The sequence below is a fragment of the Mandrillus leucophaeus genome, unplaced genomic scaffold (assembly GCF_000951045.1).
Source record: "Mandrillus leucophaeus isolate KB7577 unplaced genomic scaffold, Mleu.le_1.0 Scaffold14, whole genome shotgun sequence".
Classification (NCBI taxonomy): domain Eukaryota; kingdom Metazoa; phylum Chordata; class Mammalia; order Primates; family Cercopithecidae; genus Mandrillus; species Mandrillus leucophaeus.
In genome coordinates, this window is record NW_012101365.1 from 9638103 (window position 1) to 9657064 (window position 18962).

The following is an 18962-nucleotide window of genomic DNA, read 5'->3' on the forward strand; positions in this document are numbered from 1 at the left end:
CCATGGAGGAGACGCAGCCGCCGCCGCAGCCCAAGCTGCCCTTGTGCGACAGCCTCATGATCTGGGTGAGTGCGAGGAGGCAAGGGGGCGAGGAGGTCGAGGCGAGGAGCCTGGGGCGCCCTGTTCTCCCAGGTGAGCGGGGGCTACCTGCACAGGGGTCCCGGCGCACCCTGTCTTTGGCACCTCGTGTCGTCCTTGACCGAGAGAGTGCCACCTGCGAGTCGCTGGGCAGGTGTGTGGGCGCGGGTTGGTGTCCGGGGGCGGGGGTAAAGGAAGCTGTAGGAGCGTAACGGTGGAGGCTCTGGTCTCAGCCAGAGGATTCGACCTGCCTGGTGTCCCTAACAGCTGAGGTATGAACCAAGCGCCCCCCGCTGCCCCATTTTCTCCCCCTGAACAGCTCCCTGAGCCCTGGGCTTTCTGGATCGCTGACTGTCTTGCCTTCGTCCGCTTGGGCGTGAAGACCCTTTCTGAAACCTAACCCCGCATCCTCAAACCACCTTGCTCTACCTGGACACAGGTGGACAGCAGGTGGCTGGCTGTTTTAGTTCCCGGACCAGTGCTCCTTCAGGACTCTAGAACATCCGATTTTGTAGAAGCCGCTTCAAAGAGATGTTTGTATTTCCCGTATGGAGAAAAAGATGTGTGGGGAGTCGGGAGTCGTTTTCCCTTTTCTCGCTGGCCCTCTCCTCCTCCAAATGGACAGCATTTTCTTTAAAGAAAATGAGTTGACATTTTTCTTTAGGATTTATCTATGTTTAGGATTTTTGTTAATTTGTGTTGGGTCTAGACAGGTGTATCTGTCCCCAGATGGTTCAATATTCCAGTCAGCAAAATGACATCCCACCTCTTAGAGTTACTTAGATATCAGTGCTGGCATTCAGGTGTGGTTCCTAACCCATATTGAGCAAGGATGGTGTTTGATGGGCCACAAGGTGCTGTTGATGATGCTCATCCCAAACCAGTTGTTTAGTTGTGTGTAGGGAAGTGTTTGTAGAATGGAATGTAAACAGACTGGATCAGGAGGCTGTAATCAGTGGAGATTCCCTAGTGATCTAATGCATCTAATTCCAAGGAATGAGAAATCCAGGTTTATGGAAGTGTGTGAAGTCTATTGGAAATAGCCATAATTTAAAGCAACTTTTACACTTTGTAAGTAAATAACTTTTGCTTATAGTGGAATGCAAATGTTTAGGGTTCATGAGTTAAAATCAATTAGCTAACTGTTCAGCTGAATTTTCATTTGAAATAGGTATTCGGGTGGAAGTGCTGTATTTAAGACTCATGAAACAAGGCAACATTACTTTTAATGATTTATTTTGTTAAAAGAGACTAATTAAAGGGTGTATCCGAATCTGTTACATTGTTGTAAACCTCTATTGACTGAAGTGTTAAGCTTAGTCTTTGTGATGTCATTGACTTACATGTGAGGTGGTGGCGAAGCACAGGATTTTCTTTCGTGTTGTAATATTTTAAAATATTATGTCACCGTATCCACTCTTTTAACCAGAATTTATTGACTTCCAATGTTGAGGTAGGCACTGGGGAGGACCGGAGTGGTAGCCAGAGCTGTGTGTAATTACAGTGGAAGGTAAAATTCCGTAAAAGCTGCAAAAATATCAACCAAATGATAAGAAATCACGGATAACAGAGTAAAATTGGTCATTTGCTTCAGTCCTCTCTTGGGCTGCTGAGCACTGTGGAGAAAATTGAATGACCGTCCAAACTGTTGCCTCTACTAATGCTGTTACTGCCAAATGCACCTTTTCTCATAGCATTGCTCATACTTAAGAATAACCAGACAGTTTCTCTCACATGCCTCTTAGCAAACCTTTATCGGTATTCTACCTGAGCCCCCAACTCTTCTTCCTCTCGGGCAAATTACCACCTCCTTATCCTTGGCTCTGGCTTTAGGCTCCATCCCTTCCATCTCTTCTAAAACGTTATTGTATCATTTGTTCCCTTTCTGTATTTACAGCTACTTTCTCTCCATTGGCTTCTTTCTACATATAAACTTGCTGAAATATTAACCTTTTTAAACAGAGAAGAGCCACTACTCCATGTTAAAGTCACACCGTATTTCCCCTTTTCTTCACAGTAAAATTTGGGTTGTTTTATACTCACCCTTTCTGCCTCGCTCAGTCTTCAACCCACTACACTTGAATTTCTTTCCTCTAAGACTTTCACTTCATTACCAGTTTGCTAAATCCAGTAAGTGTTATATTACCATTTTCTTACTTGATGGTTCCTTTATGAAATTGTCTTAGTCTCTGGTTATCTAGTCTGTTGCCTTTTCTTTACCTCTTTAGATGATTTCCAGTGAAGTTTACTGTCTTTTTTAAAAAACTAACTAATTTTTTTGCCTTTGCCAGCAACCGCACTGTTGATCTTACCTCACCTACCGATCTTTCTCCAAACTCACCTCAAGCAACACTTCTTCAAGCCCATCATGCTGCATTGACTTTCTATTTGTTGAAGAAGCTAAGCTGTTTTAATGCAGCCGGGATTTTTTTTCCCTCTACCTAGAATATTTTCTTTCTAGTTCTTCCAGTGGTTGGCTGCTTCCATTATTCAGGTCTTGGGTCAGATGTTGCTTTTCAGGGACTCTGTTACAACCATTTCTAAAGTAGTGACCTGTTTGTCTCCAACCCTTATCCCACTGTAACCTGTTAACCTCTTTCTTTCTTATCTATAACACAGTACTTTCTAAAGTAATCCAGTTGGCTTTTGGGATCAGAGCTCTTACATGACCTATTTTCTGCTCTGTCCCTAGGAGAACACTGACAACTATTGCCAATAAGACACCAAATCAAAATGGTGATAGTAAATATCGTTGCCTTATTTCTGACCTCAGAGAGTAGTGTTTCACCATTAAGTATGATATAGCTTAGTTTTTTATAAATACTTGGGAGTGAATTTTTAACTGGGTCATAGAGGACTGTTGGATTTCATCAAGTAGAAATCAGTGGAGATTTGTTCTCCAGACACAGGGAAGAGACACTAGTAGTAAAACAAATGGTCTCCTTTGGCTATAGATTAAAGGGAGATAGTGGAACATACACATTTGTCATGATAACCCTGACCCAGAGATAGAAGATGAAAAAAAGTTATGATGGGGCCAAATCATGGAGATAAGACAGTTGGGAATAACTCTTCTTTCAGTACTAAGAGGAGGAACGGAGCCAACGTCAACAGATTAGAGAAGTCATCAAGAAAAGTTGGTTATGTGAAGGAATGCCTCTTGTGGCAATTTTTTAAAAATTGCATTTTATGATTTGGAACTCACCTTCTTAAAATAATTGATTCTTAGAAATGTCGTACTGCTACTTAGCAGAGAATTCAGGACAAAAGGGTAAATGTGGACATCATTTACATGTTGGAGGACATGTATGAGAGTTTGAAGAAATGTTTGTATAAAGATAAATTTAATTCTGCTACTTGGTTCTGTGACATGGGAAATTTGTTTAATATCTTTGGACTTTACTTTCACCAATAAAATTAGAAGGTTGGACCAAATATTTTTAAATCTTTTTCTTGGTTCTTGCATTCTTTGATAGGCAGATGATTGAAAGAGTAATAATATATGCCCAAATTTAGAAATTATTAAAAGTTCAATTATTTTTATGAGGATCTTAAAACTCAAGGCAATGGTTGTCTTTTTGTAATGAGGAGCTGGAGGAGGAGAATATGAAAATAAATTTGATCCAAGATTGAGTTTCTGTTGGTTGTCAGTTGTGAAAATCCCATTTTCCTTGATTTCTGTGACATTTACATTAAAGTAGTTTAGGAACAGCATTTGCACATTTCTGATTACTTGTTTTATTTAGAAATGTAGAAGAAAGTAAGGTAGTTATCTGCCAGAACACTGTGTTTAGTGATAGACACCTGTGGAAACCCTGGCTGTCCTTTCAGGTCACTCACTAAAAAGACTTTAGTTAAAAGAATACATTTTCTTTTGTCTGTCTGCTTTGACCTCACTCTCCCCAGTAATCTTTTTTTTTTTTTTTTTTTTTTTTTTTGAGACAGAGTCTCACTCTGTTGCCTAGGCCGTAGTGCAGTGGCATGATCTCAGCTCACTGCAACCTCCACCTCCCAGGTTCAAGGGATTCTCCTGTCTCAGGCTGCCTAGTAGCTGGGATTACAGGCATGTGCCACCATACCTGGCTAATTTTTGTATTTTTAGTAGAGACAGGATTTCATCATGTTGGCCAGGCTGCTGTTGATCTCTTGACCTCAAGTGATCCACCTGCCTCGGCCTCCCAAAGTGCTGGGATTACAGGCGTGAGTCACTGCACCCAGCCTCCCCACTGAACTTTTTAATTTATTCACTGTTCTTGGTTGTAAGCCTTTCAATTGAGCCAAATGAAATTACATTCTGTTTTCGAATTTATTTTACAGCTATTTTAAGAACTTCTCAGAGACATTCCAATGTTCATGGCAGTAAGGAGGGGAAATTGATTTTAATCTGAACTCATAGTGGTCATGGAGGTAGTCCCTTAGCATGTGTACCTCTTATTTTGCCTAGTATTCTTCACTGAAATTGTCCTTTTAAAATCATGAATTGTGTCAATTTTGTAAAAAGTTAAATAAGTAACTCTAAGTTACACATTAAAAATTAATGTGTAAGTTGGAAGGGCTGAAAAGTGGAAGTTACAGTTTATTTTCCTTTTAAAGATGCCCTAATTCTTGGAGTTTCTCTTCCCTGTACATCCACCCAGTTGCAAAAACCTTGTTTTATATTTTAAATATTCCATTAGTTCATCATGTCCTCTCAGTCAACATTATGCTGATTCCCTCTACGCTATCTATTTTTCTCATCAGAGCCATTGCAGGAACCTTCTAACTGGTCATCCTGACTCAAGCATAAAGTTACTCTGTGTCATTATGCTGCTCTCCAAAATATACTAAAGAATGTCACTCTTCCTTATTACTTTTCAGTGATTTTTCATCACCCAGAGCAATGGTTCTCCAAAATTGATGTGTTTAAGAATCAGTTGGTAGTTTGCTAAGAATGATGGTTTCCAGCTGCATCCATGTCCCTACAAAGGACACAAACTCATCCTTTTTTATGGCTGCATAGTATTCCATGGTGTATATGTGCCACATTTTCTTAATCCAGTCTGTCGCTGATGGACATTTGGGTTGATTCCAAGTCTTTGCTATTGTGAATAGTGCCGCAATAAACATACATGTGCATGTGTCTTTATAGCAGCATGATTTATAATCCTTTGGGTATATACCCAGTAATGGGATGGCTGGGTCATATGGTACATCTAGTTCTAGATCTTTGAGGAATCGCCATACTGTTTTCTATCACAAGAACAGAAAACCAAACACCGCATGTTCTCACTCATAGGTGGGAACTGAACAATGAGATCACTTGGACTCGGGAAGGGGAACATCACACACCGGGGCCTATCATGGGGAGGGGGAGGGGGGAGGGATTGCACTGGGAGTTATACCTGATGTAAATGATGAGTTGATGGGTGCTGACGAGTTGATGGGTGCAGCACACCAACATGGCACAAGTATACATATGTAACAAACCTGCACGTTATGCACATGTACCCTAGAACTTAAAGTGTAATAATAATAATAAAAAAAGAATCAGTTGGGGATTTTCTTATTTAATATGTCTAGAAATTCTGATACATATTGTTTCTAAACCCTATACTTGGAGAAACCCTGACTCATAGCTAATGTGCTAACAGCTGTTGAGCTCATGCCACATGCCAGGCCCTGATATAGGTATATTTGCTGTTTCATTTAATTCCCAAACTATCTTGTGAGATAGAAACTACCCTACTGTTTCCCATAATGTAGATAATGCCATTAACTGTAAAATAAGTCGAAGCTTCTTGTCACGACCCTTTGGAGTCCTGTCTCTTTAACCCTGTTTGTTGTCACCCCTTCCCCAGCCTTTTTTGCACTGCACATCCAGTGATACTGAACTGCATGTGCCCTAAAAATAATATATTTTCTCATGTATCTGTACTTTTTTCATATTCCTATTTCCTGAAGCTTTTTTTCCTTTCTTTACTTAGAAAATTTATTTTCTTTACTTAGAAAATATGCTACTCTTGGCCGGGTGCAGTGGCTCACACCTGTAATCCCAGCACTTTGGGAGGCCGAGGCGGGTGGATCATGAGGTCAGGATATTGAGACCATCCTGGCTAACACGGTGAAACCCTGTCTCTACTAAAAATACAAAAAATTAGCCAGGCGTGACGGCGCATGTCTGTAATCCCAGCTACTCGGGAGGCTGAGCAGGAGAATCGCTTGAACCCGGGAGGCGGAGGTTGCGGTGAGCCGAGATCTTGCAGCTGCACTCCAGCCTAGGCAACAAGAGTGAAACTCTGCCTCAAAAAAAAAAACCAAAAAAAAAAAAAACCCAAAAAAAAAAAAAAAAAGGAAAATATGCTACTCTTCCATCTAGACTTTCCATTCAGTAATCATCTCCAAGAAGTCTTTCCTAAACACAAACCCTAATTAAATTAGTTGACACCCATTTTTTGCAGAACGTTTTGTGCAGACTGTAATCATGGGACTTACCATATTGTCTAGAAATGATTTATGTCTTTTACTCCTCTCCTTAACTTTTGACTGAAGCTTTAAGGGTAGAAACCTGGTGATTTTCCTTTTTAGCCCCGTCATATACCACAGTGTCTCACATAGAGTAGGAACTTAGTAAAGTGACTCTGTGTGCTTTGAAAGTAACTGGCTAGGTTTAGTTTGCTGGTATCATTCATCTGTGTTGTGTTAGATAATGGATGTCTGAATCTCCAATTGCCAAATCTCAAAATACACAGAACCATTAAGAGTGAATTATAGTGGGAAAGAATTTTATTGGATTAAGATAGTTAAATGGTAAACTAAGAAATTATTAGCTAACAGTGAAGTGGGTGAGTATGTGTGGAAAAAGGCAATCATAGTATATTTAATTTAAGATCTTTATAGGTTGAGATTACATTTCTAGAAAGTGTATGATCCATTTTAGCTCTGATGTAATTTGCTTTCTAAAATTTTTTCTATCTCATATTTGTTTATTGTAAAAAGAGATTATTATTCCACTTCTCTTCAATGTATACACGAATATTTAACAGATATATGTGAAAAGTTAGTATACCTAAAGCCAAATTAGATAGAAACAATTTGACATGGTAGATAGACCTTAATTCTTCAAGATGTAAGGCCAATTTTTAGATAGGAAGTAGAAGTCCTGTCTTATTTCAGAGCTCATGGATAAACCGTAAGTAGCTTTAGATTTGACATTTCTAGCCTTTGTTTTTGTATCAAATGGTATAAGTGAAAATTTAAGTTGCAAATGTTGGGTTATCTTTAAGTTCTTTTTCTGATGTTCTGCTAAATATAGACAAAACACAAGACTAGAGCTATACACCTGGCTTTGTATTATTCCAAATTATGTATCACTTATGCATGGCATCAATGTGTTTTAATGTCTTAGGCATGATTTTGTGAAATGTTTAGTTTATTTTCATAAAGTTACACAGCCATAGAGACATATTAGCATAGTTCCATTTGTTTGTCGGGGTCTACATTTAAACAAAACAGGACCATGTTTTGTTTTTTTTTAAATCTGTCTTCAATTTATGTTTGTATTTTGTAATGCTACCTTGTAGGTATAAAGAGGCAGTAAGATCATTTGCTTTATGTCATTTTAGCTGCAGACGTTCAATACTGCCTCACCTTGTCAAGATGTCAAACAGCTGACTAGTGGAGTTGCCATGGCACAAGTTCTTCATCAAATGTGAGTAGTGGTCAGACTCTCCCTGAAAAGCATTGTAAACCCAATAAACAAGGAAGAAAACTTGGACTTAACTTCCACAGGTTATTGCAACTTTATCTTACCCAGTGACATATTCAGGAATATGGCACCAAGGCATTCTTGTAGCTAGTGAACAAAAAGTTTACCACCTCATTATTCCTGACTTGTTCATAGAGATATATTTTAACCGAATATGTGATCAGGATTCTTATTTATTCAAGTTAACTTATTTTAAACTTGTTATGAGCATGTTCACACTATTTTAAAACTATAAAAGAAACAAGTTAATGATATAATGGCTTATGGTGTTTTCTTTGGTTGTCATTTGAAGGTATCCTTGCATGGAGATTATCTTAGAAATAATTGGAGCATAAAATATTGGATTTGGAAAAAATGTTAAAGTATTAAATTTTAAAATGTATTTCTGAATTAATAGTAGTAATTTATGAGTTCACCAATAATGAAATGAGTAATGAATGAAATTTGAAGTCACAGATACTGGGAAACTTTAATAAAGTGGTTGTGTTTAGGTTAGACTCATTTTATGTAATCATATATCAAAAGATTCTAAATCCATTTTTCCGCTAATATTTGCCAGCATTGTGTAAGGGTTAGGGTTATAGTCTATAATATGAGCTGTACCCTAAGTAGGACAAACAAGGCCAATTCTGCACTCACAATTTATTAATTAATAATTATAACAACTTTATATTAGCTTACTTTGAGACTGGAATCCTATCTCTGCTTCACTGTTTTATAGTCAGATTATTTGTCACCATCATCTTGTAAAGATTTGCTGTGATTTACATTGAAAATCCTTTAGATGGGTTAGCAAAAATTCTATGCCTGTCTTAGAAAAACAATTAAAATGATATAAAAATCCTACTTATTTAGAATCTTCAAAATGATCTCTTGTGACTAGACTGATTTAATGGTTAATTTATGATTAATACTTTAAAAGACAAACTTAACCAACATGTTAACTTCTGAGGAGGTGACAGTTATTCTAAAATATTCTTACTCCCATTCTCTCTTAAAAATATTTCTTAAATGTTTTATTTATTTATATCTTAGTTGATTTTGAAATGATTTAATTTATCACAGCCAAGCATTCTGGACATAGTCCTTTCTTGATGATTTGAGACAGTCATCATTGTTTTTTGTCACTAGAATTTATGCCTTGCCTTCTTCTCATCATGCTATGTTGTGAATATTGGTGTAGATGCAGCAACATTGTGGTTGGTATGAATGTAAGGCTGGTATGCATCACTCATTTCAACAGTCTCATTCAGAGTTGTCCTTTCTATATGTTTTGGTGGGCTTTAGTAGCTTTACGCCAGAATACAATCAAAAGAAACCTGTTTTTACCATGATGTGACGCATATAGCTCTTTGACCTCCCATACTCTAGCACTAGACCTGATGTTTAGAGTAGAGTCAATAAATTTTAGCTAATTTTTCCACGATCTGTTGGATTTTGCTGTTAATGCTGATCTTCCCTCTCTCTGCTTTTTCTTTATTTCTTCTTTCTTTTGTTTGTTATAGTCTTCTAAGAGCTTTTCTGCAGGAAAAATAAAATAGCCAATCAAAAATTCTCTGTCTTCATAATAATTGGCCAGTGCCCTAAAATTAACCCTAAATGTCTCTCTTTATTTCTCCCTCTCTCTGCTTCATTCACCCGATTTTACATGCTCTTAGCTGTCTGAGCCTCCTTATCATCCAGGGGTTACTTTTTATTTATTTTTCTTTTTAAACTCATTTCCAGTTTTGGAACTTTTCAGAAGTCTGGATCCTGAATAGTGAGACATAAAACATACATTTTCTCCCTGGTTAGACCAGTATGTCTTATTCCGGTTAAAAGGTTAATTTTACTATATGTCTTTGAACATTTCAAAGCACTTTAAATATGTTATAATTTTTTTTTTTTTTTTTTTGAGACAGAGTCTTGCTCTGTTGCCCAGCTGGAATGCAGTGGTGCGATGTTGGCATACTGCAACCTCCACCTCCCAGGTTCAAGCGATTCTCTTGCCTCAGCCTCCTAAGTAGCTGGGGTTACAGGCGCATGCCACCACGCCTGGCTAATTTTTGTATTGTTAGTGGAGATGGGGTTTCACCATGTTGGTCAGCCAGGTCTGGAACTCCTGACCTCATGATCCGCCCGCCTTGGCTTCCCAAAGTGCTGGGATTACAGGTGTGAGCTACTGTGCCCGGCTCAAATATGTTATAATTTTTAACATATTGCATTGATGGCTATTGTGGCTGACATCCTATCACATCAAAATTGTTACTGAAGGTAAGAAGAGATTTTCTGCTTTTTACGGAAGTAGCAAAATTTAACCAATAGTTCTTTTCTACTTACTTGAGGCAGATATTTTTCCAAATAGTAATATCTTTATAAAGTGGTGTCTAAACTGCTTAACTTAGACATGAAGAGCCATGGAGTTATTGCTAGGGTTCAACAGTTCCTTAATTATTATCTTTAATTTGAATACTCTCTTTTTCAGATGCATGTAGAAGCTTTAGTTTAGTTGTTTTTTTTTTTGTTTGTTTTTTGTTTTTGTTTTTTTTTGAGACGAGTCCCGCTCTGTCGCCTAGGCTGGAGTACAGTGGCGTGATCTTGGCTCGCTGTGAGCTCCGCCTCCTGGGTTCATGACATTCTCCTGCCTCAGCCTCACAAGTAGCTGGGACTGTAGGTGCTTGCCACCACGCCCCGCTAATTTTTTTTTGTATTTTTAGTAGAGGTGAGGTTTCACCGTGTTAGCCAGGATGGTCTTGATCTCCTGACCTCGTGATCTGCCCACCTCAGCCTCCCAAAGTGCTGGGATTACAGGTGTGAGCCACTGCGCCCAGCCGAAGCTTCAGTTCTTTTAAAAACACATGAGAAAAATACTGTACAACTGTATTAGTTTCCTAGGGCCACTGTACCCAAAGTGCCACAGACCAGGTGCCTTAAAACAGCAAAAATTAGTTCTCTCACAGTTCTGGAGGCTAGAAGTTCTAAATCAAGCTATTTTCTGGACTGTGTTCCCTCCAAAGCTTCTAGGAGATGATTCTCCTTTGCCTCTTCCAACTTCTGGTAGTCCCAAGCATTCTTTGATTTGTGTCAGCATATCCGCTCTGTCTTCATATGACCATCTTACCTCTGTCTGTGTCTCTTTTCTTGTAAGAGAACCAGGCATACTGGATTAGGGCCCATCCTAATTCTTTATGACCTGATCTTACCTTTATTACATACAAGAAGACCTTATTTCAATCATGTTCACAGGGGTTAGGACTTGAACGTATCTTTTTTGAAGATAGGATTCGTCCCAGAACAACTATAAACAGTGCATGCCATATCTTCAAAAGAAAGGCTTAGTTTCATCACTTTAAGTACCGGTGAACCTCTCTGTTCCTGTTGTCTTTGACTAAACCTTTTTTTTTTTTTTTTGCAAGAGGGAGAAGAATGAGACAGAGAATGTAGGATATTCAGAGGCCTTAGGAATCATGCATTTATTTGTTTATTCACTTAGCAGATATTTGAGCATTTAACATGGTAAACCATAATAGCCAACATCTGAGTATTTACTATATAAAGGCATCGTTCTAGACCTCATTTGAAGTTATTTCATTTAAATTTTACTAGTTTAGTGAGGTAGATGTTATTTTTATCTTCAATTTATACAAGAGGACAGAGGTATAAGTAGTTGAAATTGCTTTTGGAAGTTAAATGATGAGTAAATGACAAAGCTAGGATTTGTATCAGTTTGGTCTGATTCCAAGTTCAGTGCTCCCTACTAGCTGTAATCATCGAAATGTATTGAAACCATCCTGATAGATTTTTACTTTGGAGTATTAATAAAACGAAAGTCAGTTGCTTCTAAAGTATAGATAGATGTCCATATAAGTATGGACATAAAGTGTAGATAGTTATGTATACAGTATACATAGATGTCCATGTAAGTATGGACATCCATCTATGGACATCTATCCATGGACATACTTATATGAACATCTGTCTATACTTTATACACAACTGTCCAAAATATAGACCATACTTTGATGGGTTAATAGAGAAGATTTTTGGATATTTCTGGAAGAATAGGTTCTGGGTATACACTGAAGTGACCCAACTATATTGTTTGTAGTAACTAGTGGGTATTTCTTACTACCTGAATTCAGTTGGTAAAATTGTTGAAGATAAATACCCTGGATGGAGTTAAAACATAGTAATTCTTACTTAGTTTTATTAGAAAATAATTGGACCATGTTTTGGTTCATTAGTCCTGTGTCCCCTTTCTTATTCGATATCCCTTGAGTGTTATTGAAATTCTGGGAAATACAAGAAAAGGAGCTAATTATTGGGGGCCAAGACTCTAAGACATGTAGAGGTTGCAGCACGAAATAAATAAATAAAAAAAGATGTCCTGAGATTTCTGAGGTTGGAGATCAAGTTTAATAGTGGAAAAGGTTGACTGCCATTATAGTTGTTTGAGAAGGGTGAATTTGTGTGCAAGAAAGCAGGATATATATTTTTACTAAATTAGAAAGTATTTCTCTGGGCTAAAGTTGATTTGAGGTAGAAAGGAAGATGAGGAGGAATGTAAGACAAAAGGAATTATCTTGGAAAAACTAGAGAAAAATAGGTCATATCTAGATCCAATTTCTAAAGGTAATTATAGCATAGAATCATATACTTGGATTTTTTTTAGCGTCAGTTAGAAGACTGGGGTGGTAGTCAGGGTTGTTCAGAGAAACAGAACCAATAGAGGGTGAGTGTGTGTATAATCTGTGTCTCAATATACACGCATGTGCACACACACACAGATTTTCTTTTTTTTTTTTTTGAGGCAGAGTTTTGCTCTTGTTGCCCAGGCTGGAGTGCAAAGGCAAGATCTTGGCTTACTGCAACCTCTGCCTCCTGGGTTCAGGCGATTCTCCTGCCTTAGCCTCACGAGTAGCTGGGATTACAGGCATGTGCCACCATGACCAGCCAATTTTTTTGTATTTCAGTAGAGACCAGGTTTCTCCGTGTTGGTAAGGCTGGGCTCGAGCTCCTGACCTCAGGTGGTCTGCCCGTCTCAGCCTCCCAAAGTGCTGGGATTACAGGTGTGAGCCACTGCACCCAGCCCGAGATTTTTTTTTTAAAAGGAATTGGCTCATGTGATTGTGGAGGATGACAAGTCTAAACTCTGTAGAGTAGGCCAGCAGGCTAGAGACTCAAAGAAGAGCAGCTAGAGTTGGAAGGCCATCTGCTGACATAATTTGCTCTTTCTTTGGGGGAGGTCAGCCTTTTTCTTAAGGTCTTCAACTGATTGGATGAGACCCATCTACATTATGGAGTGTAGTTTGCTTTATTCAAAGTCTACTGATTTAAATGTTAATATCATCTAGAGAATACCTTCCCAGCAACATCCAGATGGTTTTTTACCAAGTGTCTGGTCACTGTGGCATAGCCAAGTTGACCCATAACTAATATTAAACATCACAATTGGCATAACTTTTTTGGTTAGGACTTTTTATTACTTAATCTGATATAAAAACAAAGTGAATTGGACAGTTTTGACTCATTAACTCAATTCATTCAGTCATGTCAAGTAAATACCTTGTTATCAGTATAGCATTTACATATTTAAATTGTTTTGGTAATTGCAGCTTTAACATCTGGGAAAAGTTGAGCACAATTAACATTAATCTGCTCAAAAGAAAATGGTTATGTACAATTATTATGTGTTGATTATAAATAAAAAGTAAAATGATTATAAATTCCAAATAAATGAATTGAAAATAGTGAAGCCATTTTTTTGGTTATCATAGCCTGAGGAGTTATCTTCTGCTTTTAGAACATATGAGCAGAAAGGTTTCAGTTTTGCATTCTTAAATTCAAATTACAACCTTGGAAAAGAAGCTCTTTAATTTTTCCCCATTTTAGTTGGCATACCTGTAAAATAAGAATTTAGATGAGACCTTTAAGACCTCTTCCAGCGCTAACATTCTGTGATTTTGAAGTTGTTTTACCCTTAGAACATTTATCACATTCTCCTTTGAGTGTAGTTATTTGTGCTTTTTACTTTTCTCCTTTAATAGCTACTTCTCTAAGGTCAAAATGGTAAATTATCTTCATATTAATCTCAATTCCTTACCCAGAGAAAGCATCCAGATGTTTGTTTAGAATATAGTCTGTTAATGTAGTTCACTATATATAGTTAAATGTTGTTCTTCAAAACCTTATTAAATACACAAAAATTTAGTATAGCAATTCTTTGTCTTGGCCATCAGTACCAATTTGGGACTTTGCTTTTCATTAAAACTAAACTTGTCTTTGTAGACTTCTCATTTAAACTCATTCTGCTTAATTCTACTCAATTGAATAGATTAATTTTGGGCCTTGCCATGGGTTATTAATAGTATCACCCAGGGCAAATTACTTAGACTCTCTCATCCTCAATTCCCTAAATAGTAAGACTGGAAATAATAATGGAGTATTTGCCAAGTTACCATCATATTTAAATGAAATAACTTGGACCAACATCAAGCACAGTGCTTGATACAGAGTAGACACTCATTAAAATGTTGGTTTTTTACCTCTTCAGAGTTGAGACTTTTGCATCTTCCTGGCAGCAGGGCACCTAGTATTAAATATTTAGTAAATGTTTGTTAAACTGAAGGGGCAAATGACTTAAATAACTTAATATGATAAATTATTACTATATAAGTAATATTCAGTATTGTTATTAAGAATAGGCTTTAAGACATAAAGTAACTTTCTCTGTTGTCTCTATTTAATTTTTTTTGTGTAATAAAAGCATTTTCATCTTTAGTATTTTTGTTATTGTTGTTTCAGTGATGCAGCTTGGTTTAATGAATCTTGGTTAAGCCGAATTAAAGAGGATGTTGGGGACAACTGGAGAATAAAGGTATGCAGAACAAATGGGAGAAGCACTTGATCCAAACCGTGGTCCTAAAATTAGCACTAAGCTAACCAAATCTTTTTTTCAAATTAGCTTATAGTACTTTTTATTGTGTACAGTTTGAGTTTTAACACATGCGTTCTCTCATGTAACTACCATCATAATTAAATAGAAAATAGTCCTATTAACCCAAAATATGCACTTTAGGCCCATTCTTTATTAATCCCTACCCCCAGCCTTGCCCTAGGTAGCTACAGATCTCTTTTATGTCACTTTGGAGTTCATTTCTGGAATTCTCTATAAATTGAATCATATAATGTTTACCTTTTTGTCTAACTTCATTCACTCAGTAATACTATTTTTGTGTCTCATTCATGTTGCTTGCATTAATAGTTATTTCTCTTTTTTTGCTAAGTAGTATTTAATTAAACTGATATTTTGTGGTTTGTTTAGCTATTCACTTGTTGATGGATGTTTGAATTTTTATCATTTTTGACTATTGTGAATACAACAGCTGCAAACATTCATATATGAATCTTCAGATAGATACATATTTAATTTCTCTTGGGTGAATTTCTGGGTGGAATTGCTAAGTTGTGTAAGTATGTGCTTAACCTTATAGGAAACTGCCAAACTGATTTTCTATTTTTAAGTCAGTTTAAGTAGGACATTTGTTTCATATAGGATATATGATTTGTTGATACACAGTTCTTAACTGAATTACTGTGCTAATAATATGCTAATAAATGATCTTTAATGATGTTTCCTTTTCTTTTCTTGCTATTGGTTATTTGTGTCTTTTGAATGTATTTTCCTTGATAAGTCTGGGTAGATGTTTTTCAGTTTTACTTATTTATTTTTTAAGGGATTAGCTTATGCTTTCTATTCCATTGATTTTTCTCTCTGATTTTTATTATTTCCTTTCTCTCACTTAATCTGTTCTTCTTTTTCTTGCTTCTTAAGATGGAAACTTAAATAATCAACTTTAAATCCCTTTTTCTTCTAATATTAAGCAGCATCTTAGCCATATCTCACATATTTTGACAGACTTTATTTTATTTTCATTCAATTCAAAATATTTGGTAATTTCCCTTGTGTTTTCTCCTTTGACCTATGAGTAAATTAGAAGTAGGTATTCAAATTCAAAATATTTGAGGATTTTCCAGTTGCTTTTCTTTTATTTATTGGTTTCTAATAGATCTGAGAACATGCTCTGTACTGAGAAGTTATTTTACATTTATTGAGTCTTATTTTATTACTGAACATATGGTCTGTCTTGGTGAATGTTCTATGTGTATATGAAAACAGCATGCATTCTACAGTTGTTATATAAATATAGAATTTGTCAAGTTTGTTGATAGTGGTATTTTTCACATCTTTATTGATATTTTCTCTTATTATCCTATATGTATGGTATAGTATAGACTCTGAAGAGGGCCCTTAAATCTCTGGTGATGATTTCGATTTTGTTGATTTCTCCTTTGCATTTTTTTTGTTTTTTACTTCATGTATTTTGAATTTTTGTTATTAAGTTTATTACACACTATATTTCTTATGTGTTCTTGAATGAATTCACTTATTATTAAATGCTTTTCTTTATCCCTGGTAATATTCTTTTATTTGAAATCAAATTTGTCTAATACTAATGTAGCCACTACAGATTTTTTATGATTGTATTTTTCATTAGTATTTCTTTTTCCATTCCTTTAATCTGCCTATGTCTTTTTATTGAAAGTGTTTCACGTGAACACCTAATAGTTGGGTCTTACGATTTTATCCAGTTTGACAATCTCTATTTGATTCTTTATTGTAAAAAACTTATTTCTTATGTTCATGTTTTTGTTCAAATCCTTGAACATCTTTAAACTAGAAGTTTTAACATTGTCTCTCAATTCTTTTATCTTTCATTTCTGAACCCATGTGTATTGACTGAGTTTTCTCTTAATTTTGCTCCCCATTTTTCTGCTTTCTGTGTAGTAATTTTTTAATTTTACGCAAGATATTATGAATTTTATTACTGAGTGCTGATTTTTTTTTTCAGTTGGAATCATTTTTAATATTTAAATACGAAAAGTGAGCACTGACTTCTGTTTTTTTAAACACACACACAGGTCTAACAACCAAACTGTGCAGGGGAAATGAACTCCTGATCTGTCTTCCACAGTCCCCATTCTGTGGCTGAAGCTGCAGCCAGCCTCCCTCCTCTCATACAGAGGGATTCATAGTAGCCACTTTACACTACAGGTGTAATGCATTTTATCTTTCACATTGCGTGCATGTCCCTCCCCAACAGCTCCATTCTTTTTTTAAAAAAAATTAAAAAATAAAAAAGGCAATCGTTAATGGTCAGGGGCACATCCCTCCCACTGTCATTGGTTCCTACGCACAAGGGGAAAGTGACATCTTCCAGTTAGGAGCAATTTGGTGAAAGGAGTGGGGTGGCCAGAGCAGGAATAACCGTCTGCATGGCTGCACTCTCGTATTAGAGTGAAGATAGAAGTAAGGATAGTGTGGAGGGCACAGTTGCAAGTTGAGTCTTTCCATAAGACAGTGTGGGGAGAATTCTCCCCACCAGGTTTAGATAGATCAATGTGCCAAAGTTAAAAAAAAAAAATTCCAAATAATCAGCAGTTCAAACACTTGAATTTCAAACTTATCCCACTGAGACAGCTCAAACAGCAGTAACAATCTAGATCTTTCCAGGAAGTGAGGGTAGAGCCCCTGGCATTCCTCCTGAGAGCCCGTGTTAGGCCCTAGAAGTATCTGCTGCTGCTGCAGTTGCTGCAGTTGCTCCATTTGCAACTTCTCAGTCTCAAAGACAGTGGGAAGAACTAGGATCATAAAGGAAGTGGTCCCAATCCACAAGGCTGCCCTGGAAAATCTGTACATTTTTTGAGCCACAAAGAGGGAAAGATCAAAAGTGGCTCCAGCCGCGGACCAGGCCTTCTCCGGAAACATCTCCGTCAGGCCCCATAGTCTCTCCAACAGGGTCTCATCTAGCTCCTCATGGTCGTCTTCCTCCAGGTCCTCCTCAGGCTTCTCCACGTCGCCTTTCGGGAGCAATTCGTCCGGGGACTGGGGTTCCCCGGCACCGGCAGCAGCAACGGCAGCAGCCATGACTGAGTGCTGATTTTTTAAGTTTTGTTTTGTTTTGTTTTTTCCAAGACAGAGTTTAGCTCTTATGCCCAGGCTGGAGTGAAGTGGTACAATCTTGACTCACTGCAACTTCCGCCCCCCGGGTTCAAGTGATTCTCCTGCCTCAGCCTCCCAAGTAGCTGGAATTACAGGTGCCCGCCACCACACCTGGCTAATTTTTGTACTTTTAGTAGAGACGGCGTTTTGCCATGTTGGCCAGGCTGGTCTTGAACTCCTGACCTCAGGCGATCCACCCACCTGGCCTCCCAATTAAGTATATTCTTTTGAGGAGTATTGAATTTTGTTCTTGCAAGCAGCTAAGGTACTTGGAATCAGTTTGATCTTTGAAAGGCCTATTTTTGGCTGTGGTGGGGGGCAGAGCTAAAGTTATTCTTTCCTTTAGGACTAAGTTAGACCCATTACTAAACTGTGACCTTTTTGGGGTCTTTAGTGAATGCTTTGTGCATGTAGCATGGTGTCTTCATTCTGGCTAGTGAGAATTTCAAAAATCTTTTGGCCTATGCAATCTTTGGGAATGGTTCAGTTTATAGTTCCCTGGATTGTTATTTCTTTGGAAAGAACATTGAGTTTCACCCATCCACATGCAAACTGGTATTTAGCCAAAGAGTCAAAGGAACCATTTTACACAAATCTCCAGAGCTCGCTTTTTCCATAGCTCCCATCTTTTCATCTGTCTGCCCTGCAAATTCAAACTGCCCAGGCCTTCCTGAACTTCTGATGTCTGTCTCTTCAGTCAGTGAGAACAGCAGGCTTGGTTTGGTTTCCACTTCCCTACGCTGTAGTCTGAAAATTGGCTCAAGACAGAAAGCTTGTACTAGTGTAGGGCTCATTTTCTGTTTGTTTTCGTTCTTTCAGAAAGCAGAGTTCTGTACTACTAGTTGTCTAAAGCTTGAAAACAATTGTTTAATGTATTTTGTCTTGTTTTCTAGTTATTAGTGACAGGAGAGAAAATCAAAATCCAGTTAACTTGCTCATGACTGGAGGTGGACATGTCCGTATATAAATTTTTAAAGTTGTCCCTTGGGTTCATTGTGGCGCACTTTAAATAGAATCACCTTACTTAACTAAACACTGATTAAATCTCTGATGGTTAAGAAGCATCGTGTGTTTGTATTTACAGAACTCTATTATAAT

At 37.4% G+C, this 18962-nt stretch overlaps 1 protein-coding gene and 1 pseudogene across 3 annotated transcripts in view; one reads left to right on the top strand and one right to left on the bottom strand.

Moving 5' to 3' along the window:
- HOOK1 (hook microtubule-tethering protein 1) overlaps positions 1-18962 on the top strand; it is a 68959-nt gene continuing 49997 nt past the window's right edge. Inside the window, exons 1-3 of one of the 2 annotated variants that reach the window (XM_011973867.1) lie at positions 1-65; positions 7680-7765; positions 14606-14678. In XM_011973867.1, coding sequence (XP_011829257.1) covers positions 3-65; positions 7680-7765; positions 14606-14678 — 222 coding nt within the window. In that variant the 5' untranslated portion in view covers positions 1-2. Of the gene's footprint in view, positions 66-1501; positions 1589-7679; positions 7766-14605; positions 14679-18962 lie in introns of those variants that run through there. The other variant, XM_011973868.1, reaches the window with a different exon arrangement.
- LOC105534927 lies at positions 17000-17789 on the bottom strand (annotated as a pseudogene). The gene has a single exon (XR_001005353.1). The product of XR_001005353.1 is annotated as a mitochondrial import receptor subunit TOM22 homolog pseudogene (transcript).